The 20685-nt window shown below is 38.0% G+C and overlaps 1 protein-coding gene across 2 annotated transcripts in view; it reads left to right on the plus strand.

Annotated features, from left to right (window-relative positions):
- Positions 1-20685, plus strand: part of LOC149064480 (uncharacterized) — a 98670-nt gene that overhangs the window by 16278 nt on the left and 61707 nt on the right. Inside the window, exon 1 of one of the 2 annotated variants that reach the window (XM_089254875.1) lies at positions 2618-3027. The exons of the other annotated variant lie outside the window; for it this stretch is intronic. Within the exon in view, the coding sequence (XP_089111001.1) occupies positions 2887-3027 (141 nt within the window). The 5' untranslated portion in view covers positions 2618-2886. Of the gene's footprint in view, positions 1-2617; positions 3028-20685 lie in introns of those variants that run through there. 2 annotated transcript variants of the gene reach the window in all.

Consider the following 20685-nt stretch of genomic DNA (forward strand, 5'->3'; position numbering starts at 1 on the left):
GTGACGCACGGCACATTCCCACATCACTTAAATGGTTCGCCACTCATTTACAGCGCAGTTCCAGATCGTTCAAGAGGCCCGTAATACATTTCCAGATAACTTAGATGAATCGCGTTATAGTTGCACATCACTTGAGTGACCCTTGTTATATTCCTAGATGAAATAAGTGACCCTTGACATATTTCCAGATGACTTAAGTGACCCGCTGCATAATTACTGATCACTTGAGTGGCTCTTGGCATACTCCCAGATAGCTTAAGTTACCCGTGGCATGTTTACTGATCACTTAACTGACCCGAAGAAAATTTTCAGATCACTTAAGTGATTCACGGATAATTTACAAATGATTTGAATGACCCGCAGAACAGTTCCAGAGCACTTGAGGGCCCGCGGCAGGTTCACAGATCATTTGAGTGACTTGATTCCACTTGATCGCTCAAGATGAACCCACTCGGTACATTTCAGGCACCTTATTCAAAACGAAGGCTGTATATTAAGAAGCGTTTCGCTGCCATGGAGGAAAGAATAATCCCCTATTATTTCCTCCATGTTTCGCTGCAGTGTTGAGCATTGTCAGAACGCGCTTGCGCGTGATTGGCGCGTGCTTTTCTGGTGACTCTTGGTTGGCGCCAACATATTTCCTGGCGACGTTTAATATAATGCATATACTTAATTCTACAAACGTACAACGTCCACAATTGGTGCAGCGGTTAGATCGAGAGGTGCAAGTTGTGGGTTCGTGTCCCGCTATCTCGAGTGAGGGTTTTCCTCCCTCATTACCATCTTCGTTTTTTAATGTGTGTGTGATCTTAAATTTATTTTTTATTTCAATAAAATTTAATTTTTTTTAAACCATTGCACAGATTAAATGTGAATCATTTACATCACCAATCGCCACATGCATTCCGGTTGTGGTGAAAACAGAGTTGATATTTTCAGTCCGGGGGTAGGGGCCACCCCTTAACGTCCGGAGGAGCGAAGTGACGTTCGGGCGGAGCCGTTTGCGGGCCCGCGTCGACGGGAGTTCGGCCTATAGGAGTATTTACTAATAAAGTAGCCAAAAATAGTGAGCGTTTGGCGATAAGTTGCCAAGCGTTACAGCCAGAGACACAATGCGCATGTGCTTTCTGACAATGCTCAACCTGCGCAACACTGCAGCGTGACACTCGTGTGTATATTACGATATTATTATTTTTTTCTCTTTACTTTCTCATGTGGTTGCAGGCATTTTCATTTGGCGAATTTCACCATTTTGATCGCTCAACAAATGAAAAACAATGAAATTTAAAACGAGATAAAATTCAAAGAAAATGCCTGTAAACACGCGAGAAAAGTAAATAAAATGGTAGGCGCAGTATCGTTGGAACCGATGTTGCTGTGGTTTCTCGAGCACCCACAGTACTTTGTAGAACCAATTTGAGCAACCACAATTCCGAAGTGCTTCCGACGCTTATGAAAAGACAAAATGGGGAAAAAAAAATCACCATTCTAGCTTTGTCACTCATCACGTCCAATCATGAAAGTATATTTCTTCCTTACTGAATGTAAGTTTGAATGTAAAGTTTGGTGCAGCAGGGCCTAAAATGCATAAAGGCGTAACGGTAATGAAATTCATTGCCATGATTTTTGAGAGTAATCATGTAAATTGATAAGCAGATACATCTAGCGATTCCTGTTGGAGTCTTTTCAACTTCAAGGAGTGATTGCTATGCCTTTTGTAAGCCGTTGAAATAGCCCTGAGGGCAAAGCTCGGCATAAATTTCTCGCATTCCGCAGTGGACAGACCTACAACACGATACTTTCATAACATAAAATTTGAAGCGTTTAACAATTTTACTTCAAAATATGGAAGACAGGTGACAGCACCACCAGAACACGAAACAAGAACAATTCTGACAACATAAATGCGTTAGAGCCACTCATATATACTCGGAACACAAATTCCAGCTTCGTTAGAAACTCCACAGAGGAATGTGCACGAGATACACGTACGGTTAAGTAGTTGGAGGCACCCAGAAACATCACTTTCCCGGTGCGGTCAAGACCATGGGAGGAGATACGGCCCCCCCCCCCCCAACGTCAAAGGTGAAGTTGACTGATCTAATGTATAAATGCATATATGAATTGGCATCATCATCATCGTGCCCCGCCCAGAAAAAATTACCATGCCCCCCCCCCCCCCCAGACTTCCAAGTCTATCTCCGCCTATGGTCAAGACGGCACTAGTTGTCCCCCAGATATGCTTTTCTACTATTCTATGGCACATACTAACACAATTTTGTTTCGCTCAAAGCCATGTAGAACCAGTTGAATTCAATAACGTCCTTTTTGTGCTGCAACTGTCACATGCAAAATACAGCTACGTAGTAAACAAAAAAAAATTAAGAGGCTATTGTTATGGCTGATCCACATCAGTATCTCCATCCACCCTCCAAAGAAATTTTAAGACGTTCTCTTTCAGTAGCAGGGAGAACATGTTGATTAGTTAGGATGGCGGCAGGTTATTTTTAGATGATCTCTTCATAGACGGCTATTCGAAGACAGTGGAAAATTCGAGCGAGAAGGGAAAAATAAAGAGGTTCCCCCCCATCAACGAGGATGCCATGTTGTTATGCTATACTCCGCAGACATGCCATGAAGTCAAATCGGTCGGTCGAGAGAAAACATATACACCTACCGGCGTCAGTATTTCTTTGGCACACGCACATGCGAATTGTGTTGCCCGTTTTTCGATCTATAATAGAGGTTATTTTTTTGCCAGAGTTTAACAAATGCCAGCAGAGCGTGAGAAGCTGTGCTTGAAATGAGACGAATTTCTGCAATGATGACGACGGAGCTTTTTTGACTTATGGATATCGTGTAAGACCCGGGAATTATGACGCGGATATGTTTTTGTTCTTTGGTTCACGTTTTCGGCACGTTTCCACGTATATTTCTAAAGCGAATGGAGCTGTTTCGTCGAGTATTGCCCGTGGGACATTTTTCAGGTCCTTCTCCTGTTTTGATCCACCGAAAACGGCGTCGAAGGTGAGTCAAATTACTTTGACAAAGTTTCTGCATCCGAAACAAAAAAAAAAAATTTCTTATGTATTTTGGTGAGCTGAACACGAATATGACCATAAAAAAACTAGATTGTTTTCTCTAAAATTGCACATTTAATACACATATAACAACACAATGACAACAATACATTGAAACACAACATAAGTATGTGGAAAAAAAAATAAATGTATAGTACAAACAACAAAAAAGCATAAACTTCGCCAATATAGTAATATAGAGGTACACCATTAACATACATAAAAGCACAACACAAATAAATAGAAACGCAAATGTATGACAGCATTATATTTATCGGCGTCTGACACGTTATTTCGTTTTGCATTACGCTTGTGCTGGGCATAAGGAGCTCTTACAACTGGTCCAACAGTAGTCAGAGAGCATCGAGGTTGGCCATGGTAACGTTGTTCTATGATCCTTACCACTTTTTCAAAATACAATAACGCTCGGAAAGCACTTTTTAACTGTTTACAGGGTAATGTCTCAAAAGTAAGAGCCAATAAAACTTTTTCAGCAGGTCAAAACTATCCGGAATTGTATATTTTCATGTTGGATACAGTTTCATTGTTGTCTAGTGTTAGAGGGGAAAAAAACAGCATGATTTAGGATAAAAATTATAGGGTGGGGAAAAAAATGCGTTGTTGAAGACGTTATTGAAATAGCTTCGAAAGAGATAAACCGTGAGTGGATACAGTCATGATGCATGTCTAACAGTTCTTTCTCTTACTATTTAAAAGGCAACCTTCAGAATAAGCTTAAATGTTATTGAGGTATTGAAAACATTTGTTGGGAGGGAAGTGCTCACACAATCCCAACATGAATACATAAAACTAATTGAAAATATTGGGGGAGGTGGGCTCTCCGGCCCACTACTAGTTTACACCTGTGTCTCTGAATAGAATCATAATCCCACAATGCAGTATCAGATACTCAGGTTAAGTAGAAATCTTGAGAAATAACCATATCGTGTGTACAATTTTAAAAATTCTTTTTTCTACTAATATTAGTAAAATTTTTCCGCTAAATTCATCGCGATTATATTAAAATTTTTCTCTTCAAGTTTATATTCTTATAAAATCAGCATTGCCGTTCAAAAAAAATCAAGTTCAATTCAATACGTGTAATGTCCAATGTTATCAATCCCAAAAGACTAAATCAAATTTTAGTTAATCCAGAACCGAATAAAAATATTTGTACGTAAAAACTTCATTCACTTCGCCCCCAAAGCAATGCAATAGCCTACCAATTGAAATCCAAAATGGAAAAAAAAATTAAACCTTCAAAAAATTGTTTAAAAAATTCGTACTTTCCATAACTAATATTGATTAATATTATTAAAATATCGTATCTGACGTCACTTGTTGTTTATATTTGCCATCTATTTTTCACTCTAATTCTGAAATAACATTATAATGACTGATATTATATTTTATTGAAAACCTGTTTTTGCTGCATAAATTCTGTAATATGTATTAATATTTTACGCTAATTTTGCTTAAAAAAATTGTGATCTTCATATAGCTAATAAACCCTGAAGCCGGGATTACACTATAAAAGTTTGATAAAAGGTCTTTTAAAAACTTGATAAAAACAACCAATAAGTGTGTTAATTACATTAAGTGTGACGATCCCCCAGTCAGTGATGAACAAGGATAAAGATTCCACCAAGACATTCAAAGACATTCTATGGAGGAGGCAGGTGGGACCCTTCAATGATGTGTGGTTATGGTTGGTTTGTGCAGGAAGAAGACAACACGATACATAAAAAAGAAATAAATTATTCTTATTAAATACTGGGGAAATGCGTATAAATTTCGTTTTGTGTATATACATGTGTACTCTATGGATAGTATATGTACGTGTAAGAGTAGAAAAAAAAAAATTTCGCTATTCTATATACATAATGATGCAGGAATATGAAAAAATAACAATCGTAATAAATGTAATATAATTTGCTATAAAAAATATACCAATTATTACCATTTTCAAGATGTGCGTTTTTCATAGTGTAGGCCTATATGTGTTTCAAAAATGACCATCATGAATACAGAAAAAACGTGAAGGAGAAATTTTAACATTCGTATTTGAATTCAGCACCCGAAAATTAGTCTAAAGAACTTGTTTCATTCTTGTTATTAAAAAAAGTTAAGAATTGTTGATCAGTGTTACATATTATTATTATTACTATTATCCGATTTACCGAAAACTCATCTTTGGTCGAGGCAGCGTCTGTCTAAACTCTGAAGTAAAGAAGAGAAATTAATAAAAGTAGAGTTTGTTCAGATGCGTCTTGAACTGCTTACGTTAGCAGCGCTGGCAGAAATGATTGCATCGTCGTACGTGGGTTCGTACGCTACGGACGCCCACGTTGTTGTTGCTGCTCCTTCGCAACCGACGGATGATGTGAGCTTTCTTTTTTATTTATTATACCGTGAAATTATCAGAGCACGAAAGGTAAGTAAGAGTAAGTCACTTACTCCGTTTACTTAACGATTCTAAATAACTAAATGTCAACCATATATATATACACACACACAGAAGGGAGGTGTACATAGTATAAGTAGCTCGCTGCTCTTTTTCACTTGGCTTATCTTTCTTATAAATCTTTTTTGCTGTGTGAATTAGTAATTCGGTGAATTCATTCGAATAGAACAACACCACTCATCTTTATCTGATACGTATGATAATTTACGGAACACGTGAATGCTTTTGTGTCGTATTGAAGTACCCGATGCCAGACTCTAATGGGATTTCCATGAAATTGTTCGTTGTTGAACACAGTACTATTTTACCGTACATGCACCTCGTAAGCGTTCCTCTGAAGAATTTCTAACGAATTGGTTGCAAACAGGAACGTGCGCGCGCGCGCGTGTGTGTGTGTGTGTGTGTGTGTGTGTGTGTGTGTGTGTGTGTGTGTGTGAGAGAGAGAGAGAGAGAGAGAGAGAGAGAGAGAGACCCCCTAACGTATTTATGTTGTCAGAATCATGCTTGTTTCATGTCATGTTGGTGTTGTCATCTGTATTCCATATTTTGCAATGGAAATAGCAAATGCCTGAATTTTCGTGTTATGTAAGTATTGTATTGAGGGCATGACTGCTATCTGCGGAAAGACTTTTGGAGTAATAGACTCAAAGGACTGCTACACGTAGTATAGCGGTGTCTCCCCGTTGAGAAATCTACCCACTGAGAGCAACAAACCTACAACGGTACAAATATTCAGTCATTACACTTCACTCACAGTATGAAAAATAGATGACAGCACTAAAAATTCAAGCACAACACTATATACGCACTCAAACTGCTAGGTATACAAGCAAACACTTCCGGTATAACTCACTCTGTGGTAAATTGTTCCATGGCGATAGGACCGGAGTTGCGTTCGGTTTGAAGAAAAGACAGAAAAGTAGAACGGTGTCCATAGAAATGGGAATGATAGCTGTATTCGGGCTCATTCCATGCAGTCTCAGGCCGATACTACGCCAAACAACGCTTCTAATGATTCGACCGTTTTTCGTCCGAAACCCAGACGAATACCAGATGTTTCACAAGTGACTGCGGCAAAATTCTTTTTTTTCCCTTGTTGTTTTTCACTCTGATTTTAAACTACGGAAGATGCCGTACTCAATTAAGTGTGAAGCTTTTCGAAAAATTTGTGATGCTCATCCGATTTCTATGTTGTCGTGGTTCAAGCGATTGAAATTGCTTATTAATGGGTTGTTTCTTCTAAAAAGCTTTTACAACAAAAAAGATGGTAGTTTCAAGTTCGGTTGATTTTAGTTATACAGTTTATGATATGAAAAAGCATTTCTTTCCATTGATGTAAAAAAAAGAAGATGGTTCTTTCTTTTGTTCGAAATGAATAGCAATGAGAACCACAAAAAAATTGATGACCCTACTTGAAAACTTACATTTTAGCAGCTATTTTTATTTCTTCTTTTAATTTTATGAAATTGCATCCATTTCGTTTCTGTAACAAAACTTTAATTTCTTTGTATGCTATGGATGAAACGTCTGATTCTTTTCAATTTCGCACCCGGGCTTAACAACCTGGAATAATCGACACATTGCTGGAATGACTCCTACATTTTCATGCCATTAGAATCGATGTTTTTTTTTCACACAACATATAATTGAATAGTTTTTCCCCCATCAAACATTTAAAAAAAGCAAACTGTTTCTAATGTGCTGAAGGTTTGTGTTAATGAATATTTTGACAGAATTTTATTTATTTATTATTTTTTTAGCCAAATTCAAATTTGTAAGTTTTTCTGCAGATAAGGGAAATAACTTTTCGTGAAGAAGATGAATTTCACCAATAATGACACGGGAAATTTCTTTTTCTTTTTTTTCTTCTTCGGTAAAGCTGAATTACCGAAGCCTGTCCATTTTGATTACATGACGGAAAAGAGGTTGATGTCGTGTGAAATATTAATCCTGGTCAACTTAAACGGCTTATACACATATACGTTCGACAGAGAACGAAAATTGTTCGGTATCTTTTTTTTCAAGACACGCGAGTAATACGAATCGATGAACGAACGCATTGGAAGGAGGAGAATGTCACAACTAATTACGTGTCATACGGATCTTTCGGAGATGGTGAAGCTCTATTACGTCAAACTGGATGCTCTTGACCATCAATCACCATTTTTTTTGTCCATCTGCGGATAGAGAAAATAAAAGACTAGATAAAATAAATGCGTCTCGTAAATGTGATCGGGGCCCCGAAAAGCGGAATCAGTCGAAGTAAATTGGATTCGTGCCGAACAGAAAAGTTCCCAGTATCCAAAAAACTCGATAAAAAATATCCTTCGCGTGATTATAATCTGTAAATTTGCGCAAATTTTCAATGTCATACAATGAATATCGCAACAGAGAAGCAGAAGTACAACGAGGCAGAACAAACTTTATGCCTTCCTCCACTTACACAGATACACTCTACCAGGGTCGTTTTTAGAGCGTCATGGGCTCTCGGGCCAAGTAATTTTTCTGAGATCCCACCTGGCAAATTCTCGAAAATTTTAACTGGTCTCATTTTTGCGAGGCCCGCATTCTCTTGAGGCCCCCGGGCCGTGCCCGGGTGGGCCCATGCGTTAAGATGGCAATGCACTATACACTGTATCAGAGACATCAAAAATGGTGTGTCTGATTGTACCTCTGCCAGGGACTGCCTGGAACTCAGAAAATTTCATGCAATGATTATACAGTGTTTCCCATAAATTCGTTTTAATAGTGTAAAAAATTCATAAAAGTTTAAGGAATTGAACCACCTCCTAGAGATAGATATCTCTAGAAGGTGCTGATTGAACCCGATTTGCGAAAATGTTATCCTCACGGAGAGAGGGGGGGGGGGGTATCTATTTTGGTAGAGGAAAAAATTGTTAGAATTTTTTCTCGATAGAGGGCGCCGCACAAAAGCAAATCATTGAAAATATACAAATCAGCGTCCTATATAAAACGGGGTGATTATAAAAAAACTATCCCGACATATGGGCCCCTAACTATCATACCATTCACAGAAACTGAATGAAATTTTGGCATAAGGTATTTTGAGGTATGCGCTCAAGAATGATATGGAAAACAACAGTGTCACTCTAACAGTTACGGTTACAGTGAGAAAGTTTCGAAAATATCAAATGGCAACACCAAGTTTTATGTATTGGAATGCGATCTCCATACTGAAAAACACTAAATAGCGTTGGAATGGCACCTGTAGCACGAAAAACCCCGGAGCTAGGCAAGGAAAAAGTAAAAAGGACTTTGCCGTGCACCAGAGCATTAATGTTCGTTTCATTCGTCACACCGTTTCCCAGCCTGATTAGTCCTCCACAAGGTCATGTGGAAAATTTGTGAAACACAATAAAATGCTTTATTTTATGCTGCTTCTCTGTCCTTATTGGTTGTCCTCACTTTTAGCCTATCTACCGCCGGTGATTTTCATGCTACAGTTGCCGTTCGAACGCTATTTAGGGGTTTTTCACAATGGAGATCACATTCCAATACAAAAAACTTGGTGTTGCCATTTGATATTTTCGAAATTTTCTCACTGTAACCGTAACTGTTAGAGTGACACTGTTGTTTTACATATCATTCTTGAGCGCATACATCAAAATACGTTATGCCAAAATTTCATTCAGTTTCTGTGAATGGTATGATAGTTAAGGGCCCATATGTCGGGATAGTTTTTTTATAATCACCCTGTATATGGTATATGTGATTAACAGCTTTTAATTTTTTAATTTATTTATACAATATTGTTGGCCCTTCATTGTGATGCTGACATGGGTGGATAAAGCCCTATTAGTGAAGTTTCTCACCTCAGCCAAGAATCGCCAGCTGAAGCTTCACGAATAAATGTTTAGGACACAGAAGAAAGATTGAAGGAAGGTTCAGGTCTAAAATTCTGGGATTTGCTTTTGTTCAGAGCTTTCTACCAACGAAAGATTGAACTGAACTTCTTTTTTTTTTGTGTACCAAGAAAAAAAAATCCCCTTCGTGAGGATAACTTTTTCGCAAATCGCATTCAAATGTACCAATTCCTTCAATTTTCATGTAATGATGAAGATGAAAATTATTTACGAATTCATAAGATACCCAGTATATGCCTAGAATGAGGGCCGTCTTAAGAGCATCGTGAGCCCCCGGGCCAAGCGAATTTTTTGAGATTCTACATGGATAAAAATGCATGCCTATAAAATTTTGCATGCTTACATTCGAAAATTTCAATCACATTTCATCTTTGTGAGGCCCCCCTCTTCTCTTGAAGGTCCCGTTCGTGCCAGGGCACGACCTCCTACATAACCAGGGTAGTGGCCAGGGTTGGCCTATACGTTAAGACGGCACTGACTATAATATAGTCTTGAAATCGTTCCAAACATTCGTAGATATCCCTGGTATTATTGTAATCTCTTGGGGTTTGACACCTTGTACTCGAACTTTGATGCCTCAGACTCTCTTCGCCTTTCGAAATTCTATCAGAAACAACAGCAACGATCTAAAAAATATTTTTTGAGAAAAATCTCACGAGCCACAGCGATACGTATCTCGCTGGTTGACATTTCACTAATGGGAATTATTGAGATCGCCATTCATTTTAGATGATTCTCGACCTAATATGAACTATATTTCCCCCTACAAAGCGTTATTAATTCAATCTTATCATTGAATTGCGTAGAGGAAAACCACACGTTAATAATTGTATTTGCTCAAAAGTTTAGGCTTGGTAATAACAGCTGTGTTCGAGTTCTTGAATCAGTTTACTGCACGTAATGGAAATGCAATATTTGCGTTTGAAATGTATGTAGGAATATTTATTTGATGTCTTTTTACTTTTTGCCTATCGTAACTAATGCAGCTGTTATTACGGATTAGTACCGTATATACGTTTTGTTTCCCATGTAATGATACATGTTTCATAATCTTTATTCAAGTTCATTGAAAATACTTTTTAAAATAATCTTGTCACATGAATACCGTCTTGTATTGCCCTAATATGTCCGATAATGCTGACCTGGACCGTTTGGAGACATTTTACGGACTAATCGTCATCAGACACTCTATGCCAAGGGTGCTCAACCTTTAGGAGTCTGTCTGTCTGAGTGCGGGCCACTTCATTGGTTCGAAAACGTCTCGCGGGCCACTTAAGTGATCTGGAATAGCACCGCCGATAACTTATCTGTAAGTGTGCCGCAAATCACGATCTGAAAATGTACGGCAGACCTCTAAGACTGTACTACAGGTAGCTTAAGTGATGTGGAACTGCACCGTGGTCCACTTAAGTGTTCTGAAACTGTGCCGTACGTCACTTAAGTGACCTGTAAATATGCTGAGGCTTGCTTAAGTGATCTGGAAATGTACCACAAGGCACTCAAGTGATGTGACTGCATCGTGGGCCACTTAAGGGCTTTGGAACTGTGGGTCCCTTAAGTGATCTTGAAATGTTCTACGAGTCACTTAAGTGATCTTGAAATGTTCTACGAGTCACTTAAGTGATCTTGAAATGTTCTACGAGTCACTTAAGTGATCTTGAAATGTTCTACGAGTCACTAAAGTGTTGTGAAACTACACCGTGGGTCACTCAAGTGATCTGTGAATATGCTGCGAGTCCCTCAAGTGATCTGGAAATGTGCCACTTGAGTCACTTTTACAAAATTAGGTTTGAGGTCGCGGGCCACATAAGGTTACTGCGAGAGCCATGTATGCGTTAGCTGGGGGGGGGGGTAACAGAACACAAATAAACAAGCACAAATCACCGTACAACCCCCATGCCCGGAATCCTAGTGGTTAAGCGCTAGAACAAGACAGACAGAGACAATAAAAAGACACCGATGAGCCTGAGGTAAATGTTTTATTCAACAATTTATAATGACACAGAGTCATCACAGCAACTGCTCAAAATTGTGGCCGCCAATAGTGACGCAAGCTTCACACCGTCGATGTGGTGACCGCCGAACATAGGCGAAAACACCAGGCATGTCTCGTATGGTGCCAGCAGCTACAGAAATCCGGACAACAAGGTCTGTCGGCCTTCTCCTGATTTTGGTACGCAATCCATCGGTGATCCACAGCACAGATGACGACGGCTGTTGTGAACAGCGTATGCATTTCGTTCGCTGGGAAAAGAACCCTCTAGCGCAGTGTTTCCCAACATTCTTGATTTCGTGGCCCCCCTGCATTGAAAGTCAATGTTTCACGGACTCCTGTGGGTGAAAGTCAATTTCGAATCCCCACCCCTTAAAAATATCCAAAATGTATTGTTTTTTACAATTTTCATATCATAAAAAATTGAAGCAATAAATTACGATTTCACAACGCTAAATGTGTCATTCATGCTGTACTAGTGGATGAAAATAATCCCGCGGACCCCTTACAAAGTACTCATGGACCGGAGACACACACACACCTCCGCTTCATATCTCTGAGATATATCAACGCTTCGGTAGAGTTTTTCAATATGTGGGTCGTGGACCACAGTGCTTAACCCGGGTTCGAACCCCACTGTCACCACAGTAGTGGTTGGCTGAAGTTGGTTTTCTGTGGTTTCCAACTTCGAGGCTCAAATGCGATCCGATCTCCCCGTTAAAAAGTCTCGCCACAGACAGCAACACAAGCCTACAAACGGTACAAATATTCGATCATTACACTTCACTAGCTAGAAAAATTTATAGCAGATGGCAAACACGGCATTACACAGAAACAAGGTTTACGTTAGGTTCCCACACGTACGTGCACACCACATTCCAAACATGTACCAATTCTGTAGAAGTTCCGCAGAGGTGCATGTATGGTTCAGTAGTAGTGCTTAATTAACCACATGATTTCCAGGCATGGGTTGTGTGATAATTTGTGCTTGCATCGGTGCGTTTTAGAAACCCTGAACGTATGCACCAAGAGTTTTGAAACACCCTGCACATGTACATTTATTTATATTCATGCAAAATTTTATAACTCCTTTAACATTATTTTCAGCTATGCGTTAGATATCGCCAAAAGCGATCGATAATTTTTTGAACATTGATTAATTTTATGAGTAGTTTGTCGAGGCCAAATGATCTTTCTCTGAACACCCACAAGTTTCAACACGTGTAACATAAATCCTAAAAACATGAGACACTGTCTGTCGTTGATTTCTCTTCAATAGAGTACTTCTATGGTAAAGTTAAAAGAATGAAAAAAAATCACGTGTATGTGTGCGTGTTAATTTTTTTTTCCCCTTCTTTGTGGTTTGTATTTTTTGTGAATTCACTTTGTGTAGCGGGTGTTTTACTGTCATTGGCGTTCATCCAATCCATGGGGATGACTCCGGTCCATCAACCTATACACCTTCTATTCCTTTTCTTCCATCTCTAAACACGTGTAAGACGCCACGTGTCTAGAATAGCTCTGTCTGTCTGTCTCCCCTCCTCATCTTATGAAGTGTTTCTTTCGTCACATTTTGTGTACATTTTTTTTACTGTTCCTCTGAATCGGCAAATTCCGCGATTTTCGTGCCAAAACTGCCGTCTAAATACTTCTGGCTGATATTTCATATTCAAGACATCAACTTCACTTCGATATCAATTTTTGTGTGTGTGTACATAACTCCATTATTTGAGATCTAGCGCTGTGATTTCGGCTACAGTTAAAATCTCACGTGGGAATAGATTTTGATTTCATCGAGTTGGTATTTATCAGGTGGGACAATCTTCAAGCTGGTGCTTTGCCAAAGTGATCAAGTAGGTAGATATTTCTGTGTTTGTGTGTATTTTTCGTGTCGTAGCAGCTATAAGCAGTTTCAACGTATGAATGTTCGAAATTAAATAAAACTGGATCACAGCGGTTCTCAATCATGCTTCCGTGGAGCCCTAGGGTTCTCCGGGACATCGCTAGAGATTCCTTGAGAAACAGTAGTAGTAGCAGCAAATATTTATAGTAATATTTTAGAAAATCCCTTCCAATGTAGGGATTCCCGAGAGTATGGATATTATTTCAAGGGTTTTGTAAGACTTACAAAAAGTTGAGAATCGCTGATATGGATTCATCAAATTATCTACGATCTCTATAACGCATTACGCATGTTATTCCACATTGGATGGCATAGGGCTTAACTATAATATGAAACCTTTGGTTTAGATCTCCATTTTCTCAGGTTTTTTCTTACAATTGTGTTATAAATGCGAATTTATCATCCTTAACAAGACACTAAGATCTTAATCTCATAGAGGACTGAATAATTACTTGGTTTATTATGAGTCGTTTTGGTAAAGACCGATACATGAATAATATTAGCTAATATAGACACCGGAACCTGTAGGAGCTAAGGCTGTTTGAGTCCCTACCAATAAATTTTTGAAACGTCACTGAGCTACCCCCACCCACCAAAAAATTATTAATGAATATAAAATGCAATGCGCTAATCTCCCTCCCCTCTCCCCCACTCTCATATATACTGGACTGGATTAGCAACTTTCAGGCCCCTCGATGTTTTCTTCATGTAGGTGCCTCTGTTAAAAAGTCCATTCCAATATACAGATTATATAATCTCAATGTTTCTCCTCGAAATTCTGATTTGCCATTAATTATTTTTAATAAGGGAAGCATATGTGCAATAGGGTATGTGAATCGGTACATAAGTCACGTAGCCTATGAAGAGACGATAATATTTGATTCTACTTTGAGTACGGAATCAAAGTTGCATCTATTTTAAACTTTGTGAACGTGTATTCGGTGATAGATCGTAAATTATTGTCAGTCTTTCTGTGTGGAGTTCGTATCGTGTTCCGCTATTTGTTTCATTGAGCTTCTATAGTGGCCATATTCGGAAGTTGAAATATAGATTCCATGAATGATCAAGAATTTCCATAAACAACGAGTGATTCGTGAATGCCGGCTATAATTCTGGAATCGAATTTCTATAAGTAAAGCTATTTGCATCGTCTCTATAACTCTTGGTTTTGAACTGAAAGTTATAATCGAGGTAATTACAATATTCCCTAATAATTGATGGTAGCATTTTTTTTTTTACTTGGGGAAACACCTGAACGTTTCATTTTAGCCAATTTCCGTCAGTTTGGTTGAATCACCTACCTGAAGAATTTCGGTGAAAAATCATTACCGATTTAATTTTTACTCTTAATGTCTGGTGTCATTTCATTTTTAACGGTTTTAAATGGATTTAATGATTTTTTTTTTATCAAATTAAGACCTGGGGTACACGTGTGTACCGAACTCAAATGGCCCTAGTAAAGATATCGACACAAATTAATTTTTTTTTTCTGATTTTAAAGGGCATTTTGACATACGCATAAAACAAATCAAAGAAAAATTGATGCTGATAGCCAGTTTTTACTCAGATTTGAGGTAAAGTCCCTTCGCCGCATTTTACTGGCGAACCGTTGATCCTACAGGCATACTTCCATTTAAAAAAGTATTAAAATAACGTGTAGACTTCGGGCACGTCATTTATGTTGCAAGGGGTGGTACAGTTATTAAAATAAACTTATATATAAGTATTAAACTTCTATATAACATATATAAAGGCCGATACATGAATAACATGATAAAGTAAATTATTGTCAGTCTTTCTGTGAGTTCGTATCGAGTATTGCCCTGTCTTTCCGAGTCCAACAAAAAAAATTCCACGTTTCTAAGTGCAATATTCGCTGAGATATTTGAACTCGAAAATCGCTGAAAATAAGGGGAAAGAACCTTTAAACTAACGTGCAAGCTCATTAAGCTGTTCTTTCTGTTCAGCGATTTTTCGAATTAAAGTATCTCGGCAAATGTTGCACACGTGGAATTTTTTTTTTTTGTTGATCTCAGAGACAGGGCAACTACTTTCTCTCTAATTGGGTTTCTTAGGACAGGATGACCAAATAAAGTCATTTTTTATTTCTATAATTATACAGCGCCTTGCAATATGAGTAACGTATCTGAGGTCTACACGTTATTTGGACTTATTGGACACTAATTTTTACACGCTATTTACACTTCTTAATTAGAAGTATGCCTCTACGACGGTGATTCCCAAATAATTTTAGCCGTGGTCCCCCGGAAATCTTGAGGTCTGCCATAGACCTCCCATTTATAGCAGCAGAATCTACAGCCATCTATCGGCGATAATGTTCTCCGACAATGTAGGATATTCTATCCAGTACTAGTTCAATGTGATGCGATAGTAATGCGGTCTACTTAGACTGCAAAAAAACTAAAGCAACATTTCATACGCCTATCGAGAGATGTCACAAGTAATTTTTTTTTTCAAGTCGTAACAATATTACTACTGCACTCTACCAACTTACAGTGGTGGTTTTTCTCGTCAATTTAATTAACTTTTATTTTCAAGTTATTTATATCATTAATAATTTTATCATTATTGTCGGCATTAGTTTTTTTCATAATTCTACAGTTAGGCAATAGACCGCTGGGGGGGGGGGGGTCCAGGCACCCCCAATTGGGAATCGTTGCTCTAGGGTAAATGGTTCACTAGCAATTTTCGAGTAACCAGTATTATTATGGGTATTCACCAGTAATTATAGGGGAAATGACGGTACATATAAACAGGGCAGTAACTAGGTAGGTGCAATAGGTCACCCGCACATGGTCCACTTGGAGGGTGGGGCAGAAGGGGCCTAAATTTAAATTCTTGTACAGGAATGGCTAGCTACGGCCCTGCAAAAAATGCATGATACGAATGGTAAAGGTTTAAAAAGTATCTTGCGTATGGAAAATGTAGAAAACGTATTTTCGTCAACTGGTGAAAGAATTTTGAGTAAAAACGTATGGTAAACGTTCAAAATAAATGGTAAATTTGTGTGCATACAAATGAACAAAACGAATATATGACCTTGTACTACGAATGGTAAAGGCGTAAAAGATGCAATACTTAATGCTGTTAACGCGAATAAACTGCGTCGCATGTACCCAAGCTTTTTCCTATTAAATCAAGATTTCGGAAGCAGAATATCAAAAGCGAAGATAATATTTCTTCCTCTCACGATCTCAATTTTCTTCCATGGAAAGGATGTCCAAAAGAGATGCTCGTAATATTTTTTGTTTCGCTCTTCCATTCATATCCCATCTCACGTCCCCTCTCCTATCTGACAACAGCAGAACCAACTTTATCTAGTCCCAGCCTTGCCCAAAGCAAAAAATAAATTAATTTCGTAAATTCACTCTCTATAGCTGCGCGTAAAGAAATCTCTCGAGTTTCTCGCTTCACGGTAGTTTCTTCGAAAACTAAATATATCCAAAGAAATAACACTGTATTCCAGTTAAAGGAAATCATCTCTGAATTCCTAGGAAATCTATTCCGACATAAAGTAACTTTTTTCTTTCTTTTTTTTAATTTGGGAACGGAAATATAACTTGTCAAAAGAATTTTTCTTTTATTGAAATTGGATTAAGTTACTTACTCCTCCTCGAATTTCGTTTCCTATAGTGTTAGACATTTTAATATGTATGTTTCGAGAACAGGTTGAATGCTGACGAATGTGCATATGTTACGGCCAGATTCCGAAGTCTCACCATTCCACGATGTGACTGGTCACGTCGTTTATTAGCTGTTACATTTCGTATAACTTTCTCTGTTTAAACTTGATTGCTTAAAGCTAGGGCCACACTCATGTCCAGTCTAGTCCAATAGTCCTCCGCAAATATTTGCTTCCAATGTTTGCCTCCCCCCCTCCCCTGCCGCTACAATGAAGCACCAACGGCATAATCTGTCTACACACTGGGCCAATGTTTCTTGGCGAACATTTGCTTTCAGAACACTTATACGAATACGAAATACTTCTCCTAGGATGATAATGCAGTAATATGTCAACGTGTGTTCTGACCGTTAGAATTCTTCGACCAATGTGTGACCGGACTGAAAAATTGGTAAGGCAACTGGCTCCTTTAATTTGGGGGGGGGGGCGGGCGGGCGGGGGCCTGAAAGGTCCTGGTCATTCTTTTCACGAAAGAGCCGCACTCGTGTCTGGCTCACATGTTTGCCAGTGTAGGTAAATGTTGGAGGCTGGAATATTAGAAGGCTGGTCGAAGAGAACGACCAAAACTTTCCAGCCTCCTTTTTAAGTCAAAGGAGCCGCCTTTCTTCCCATCTTCTAATCCGTCTGCCCACATATTTGTCGAGGGATACCAAACCCAGTCGCAACACGCGTTGGCGTATTAGATTGTTCCGGAAGCAACTATTCGCCAAGGAACATTGGGCCAGTGTGTAGGTAGCCTATGTCATTAGTGTTTCATTATAGCAGGGAGAGACAAACATTTTAAGCAAATATTTGCGGATGACTTGGACCAGGATGGGTATGAATGGGTCCAAGAACGGCTTAAAATCGTATTCGAATCCTTTCATATGAACTAATTGCGCAGCAATGCGTGCAGGTAATTTCGAATACTGTATGCACGAACATAATGAATAGCATGCGTATTAACTAAATGTCATATTTAATAGCTAATTCGCATCTTAATCTGATAATCTCGATTTTTAAGTACTAATTAATTTTCCCAGGGCTTTTTGACGCGTGGGGCCTTCTCGTAACGGTCGAATGCCATGAGTTATGGCAGCTTAAACGGATGGAACCGTTTGACACATTCACTACCAGCGTCACATACGAATGAAATTCCCCGATTTTCTTATAAGAGCCGACGTCACAAATACGTGACATACTTTCTTCAAAAGAAACTGTTTGCTCTAAACTCTGTCATAAACAAATTGTTTGAGTATAAATCAATAAAATTTGTGTAAGATGTCCTTGGTCAGAGGATAATTGCATTTTTTTCTTTGCAAAACAAATGAAGGGTCCACGGGGTTAGAACCACTTTACAACTAAAATTAGATTTTGAGAACTAGTCTGAAAATGTGGAGTGTAATGGTTTTTCCCCCAGTATACCGAAACTTTATCGTTTTTTTACGGCTTTAAAGTCGTTCTATCCCAAAACTGAATGCACGTGGGGATAGCATTACTTGAATGCTACAAGATGGCACCGCTTTCTCATTTTCGAAAAAACTGCTATAAAGGGATTTTTCCCCCGAACCCTTAGATACAGGACTACCCATCAGCCTATGAATTGATGTTTCAAAATTCATCATAAAAATAAATAACTTGTAGGTATTGTACTTTTCAAAAATGTTTTTACTCTTCAATCTAATTAATTTCTCATTTTAATTAAATGTGTCACGTGTGGGCTACGAAAGACAGGTCATTTTATAAGAAATTCAAACTGGTGGGCCACTTTGGAGAAAGAGGAGCATTCAACAGTGTGGTAGGAGTCCACACTTTTGCAGAAAAACAATAGATTTTGTCCACAAAAGAAGAGAACATGTTAAAAAAAAGAGTTGCCTCATCTGATCTGAAATGGGTCTAATGTCTTTTAAATCCGGAAAATTCATTGCCTGCTTTGAGTAAATTTCATACTTCAAATTTGCAAAACGATTATATAGTTTGGCTAAATTTTTCCAGAAGCGTTTAGAATATTGACTGGCTTAAGTTCGCCAATACTTGATATACATTGAAACCCCTCAAATGCGGATACCCCTCTTTTACGGAAAAATTATAATTTTCCCTTGTATATTAAAATTATGCATTTCAAACCCCTGATTAACACTCACCCCCCCCCCCTTTTTACGGACGAATTTTTTTGCTCCGTCTGTGACCGCAAAAAACGGTTTTACTGTACTTGACGTACATGAACAACTAGTTTCTTAACATAGAATCATTAGTATAATACAGTTAAATTCGGTTAAAACGACCTCGGTTTTAACGACATCTTGGCTATTGGTGGTCCTGGCTGATTTCCCATAAAAGATGTAAATGAATCTTAGACACCACAACTCAGATATAACGATACATTTTTCGTCGCTTTTGCTACAAGGGACATTGCCGTATTTTCCCGTTATTTCGTCATTTCCGACTTTTTTTTTCTTTTCCAAAAAGTTTTTCCCGGTTTTTTTTCAGTGAAGCTTACTTTTAATTCTTAATTTTTTACTAGAATCGGGGATAAACAACAAATGACTAAACATTCATCTCGCATGTTTGCGATGTAAATTTTTTTCCCCCGTGAAATACATTTCAAGTCGTTGCAAACTTCCTACAGCACAGTATTTTCAGCCAAGGGTAATTTTTTTTTAAATTAAAACAAACAACAAATTACAAGATACAAATGCAAAATGTAATACATTATACAAATACAAACATAAATTACAAAGACAACGACACAAAGTACACATATATTACATGCACTATGTAGCCCCAAAGGGACCGTAAGGTCCTCCAAGCAGGCCTATACGATTTTTATTGATTTTTTTCCCCTTCAGCAACAGCTCTTTTATGATGTAGATGTATTTGACTATATTTATATATTTTTTGGACAATAATTGATTTCAAATCACTGCATTGATATGTGTTTTTGATCATATTAAAGATATTATTTTCTGTATTTCTATTACTATTTGTGTGATTATTAGTGTAGATGAAGTTCATTATTTTTGGAGCGAGTGATATAACAAAAACTGAGCAGCAATATTTGGCAATTTCATCGGCAATTGGCAATATTTTTGGCTGGAATCAGCTATGTTCAGTATTTATGATCCCAATTTCCTTCGATCAAACATGGTCACCTAATCATAATGAAATAACTTTATGCACGGTATATGATTGCATCTGATTATACGTATTTATCGTCAAAAAGGGCCTTGAAAATGTCATCCTCCGTTGTCATATTAGATGAAATATTCGTGTTTTCTTAGAAATTGCTGCTTCTTCAAATTGTTTGATGCAATAATCATTCGCGGTTTCTTTTATGAGCATTGTAGTGAAAAATAAGCCGAGTCATAAGCTATAGTAAATGAATAGATAAGGATGTATGAAATAATTAACAGGATAATGGTGATGAAAGACAACTCAAGGGAACTTTGTCATTCCCGTGGTAACAAAGAAAAAAATATTTAGCGATAAGTCATTACGGTTTCATAATCATCAAATCTGTGATACGATCTTGTTTAAGGACAACCATTTCTGTCATATCTAAAATATAGGTTTCTTGACACTCGTACGTGACCAAATACGCGTATTTGTTAGCTTGGTTGATGATATCCGAGAAAAATGAGACGAAATTTGTACGTTTTAAAAGATGAAGTTGGTCTGA

Source organism: Pholcus phalangioides, unplaced genomic scaffold, assembly GCF_987345545.1.
Source record: "Pholcus phalangioides strain wild (caught in Gottingen) unplaced genomic scaffold, Ppha-v1.0 ptg000042l_1, whole genome shotgun sequence".
Classification (NCBI taxonomy): Eukaryota; Metazoa; Arthropoda; class Arachnida; order Araneae; family Pholcidae; genus Pholcus; species Pholcus phalangioides.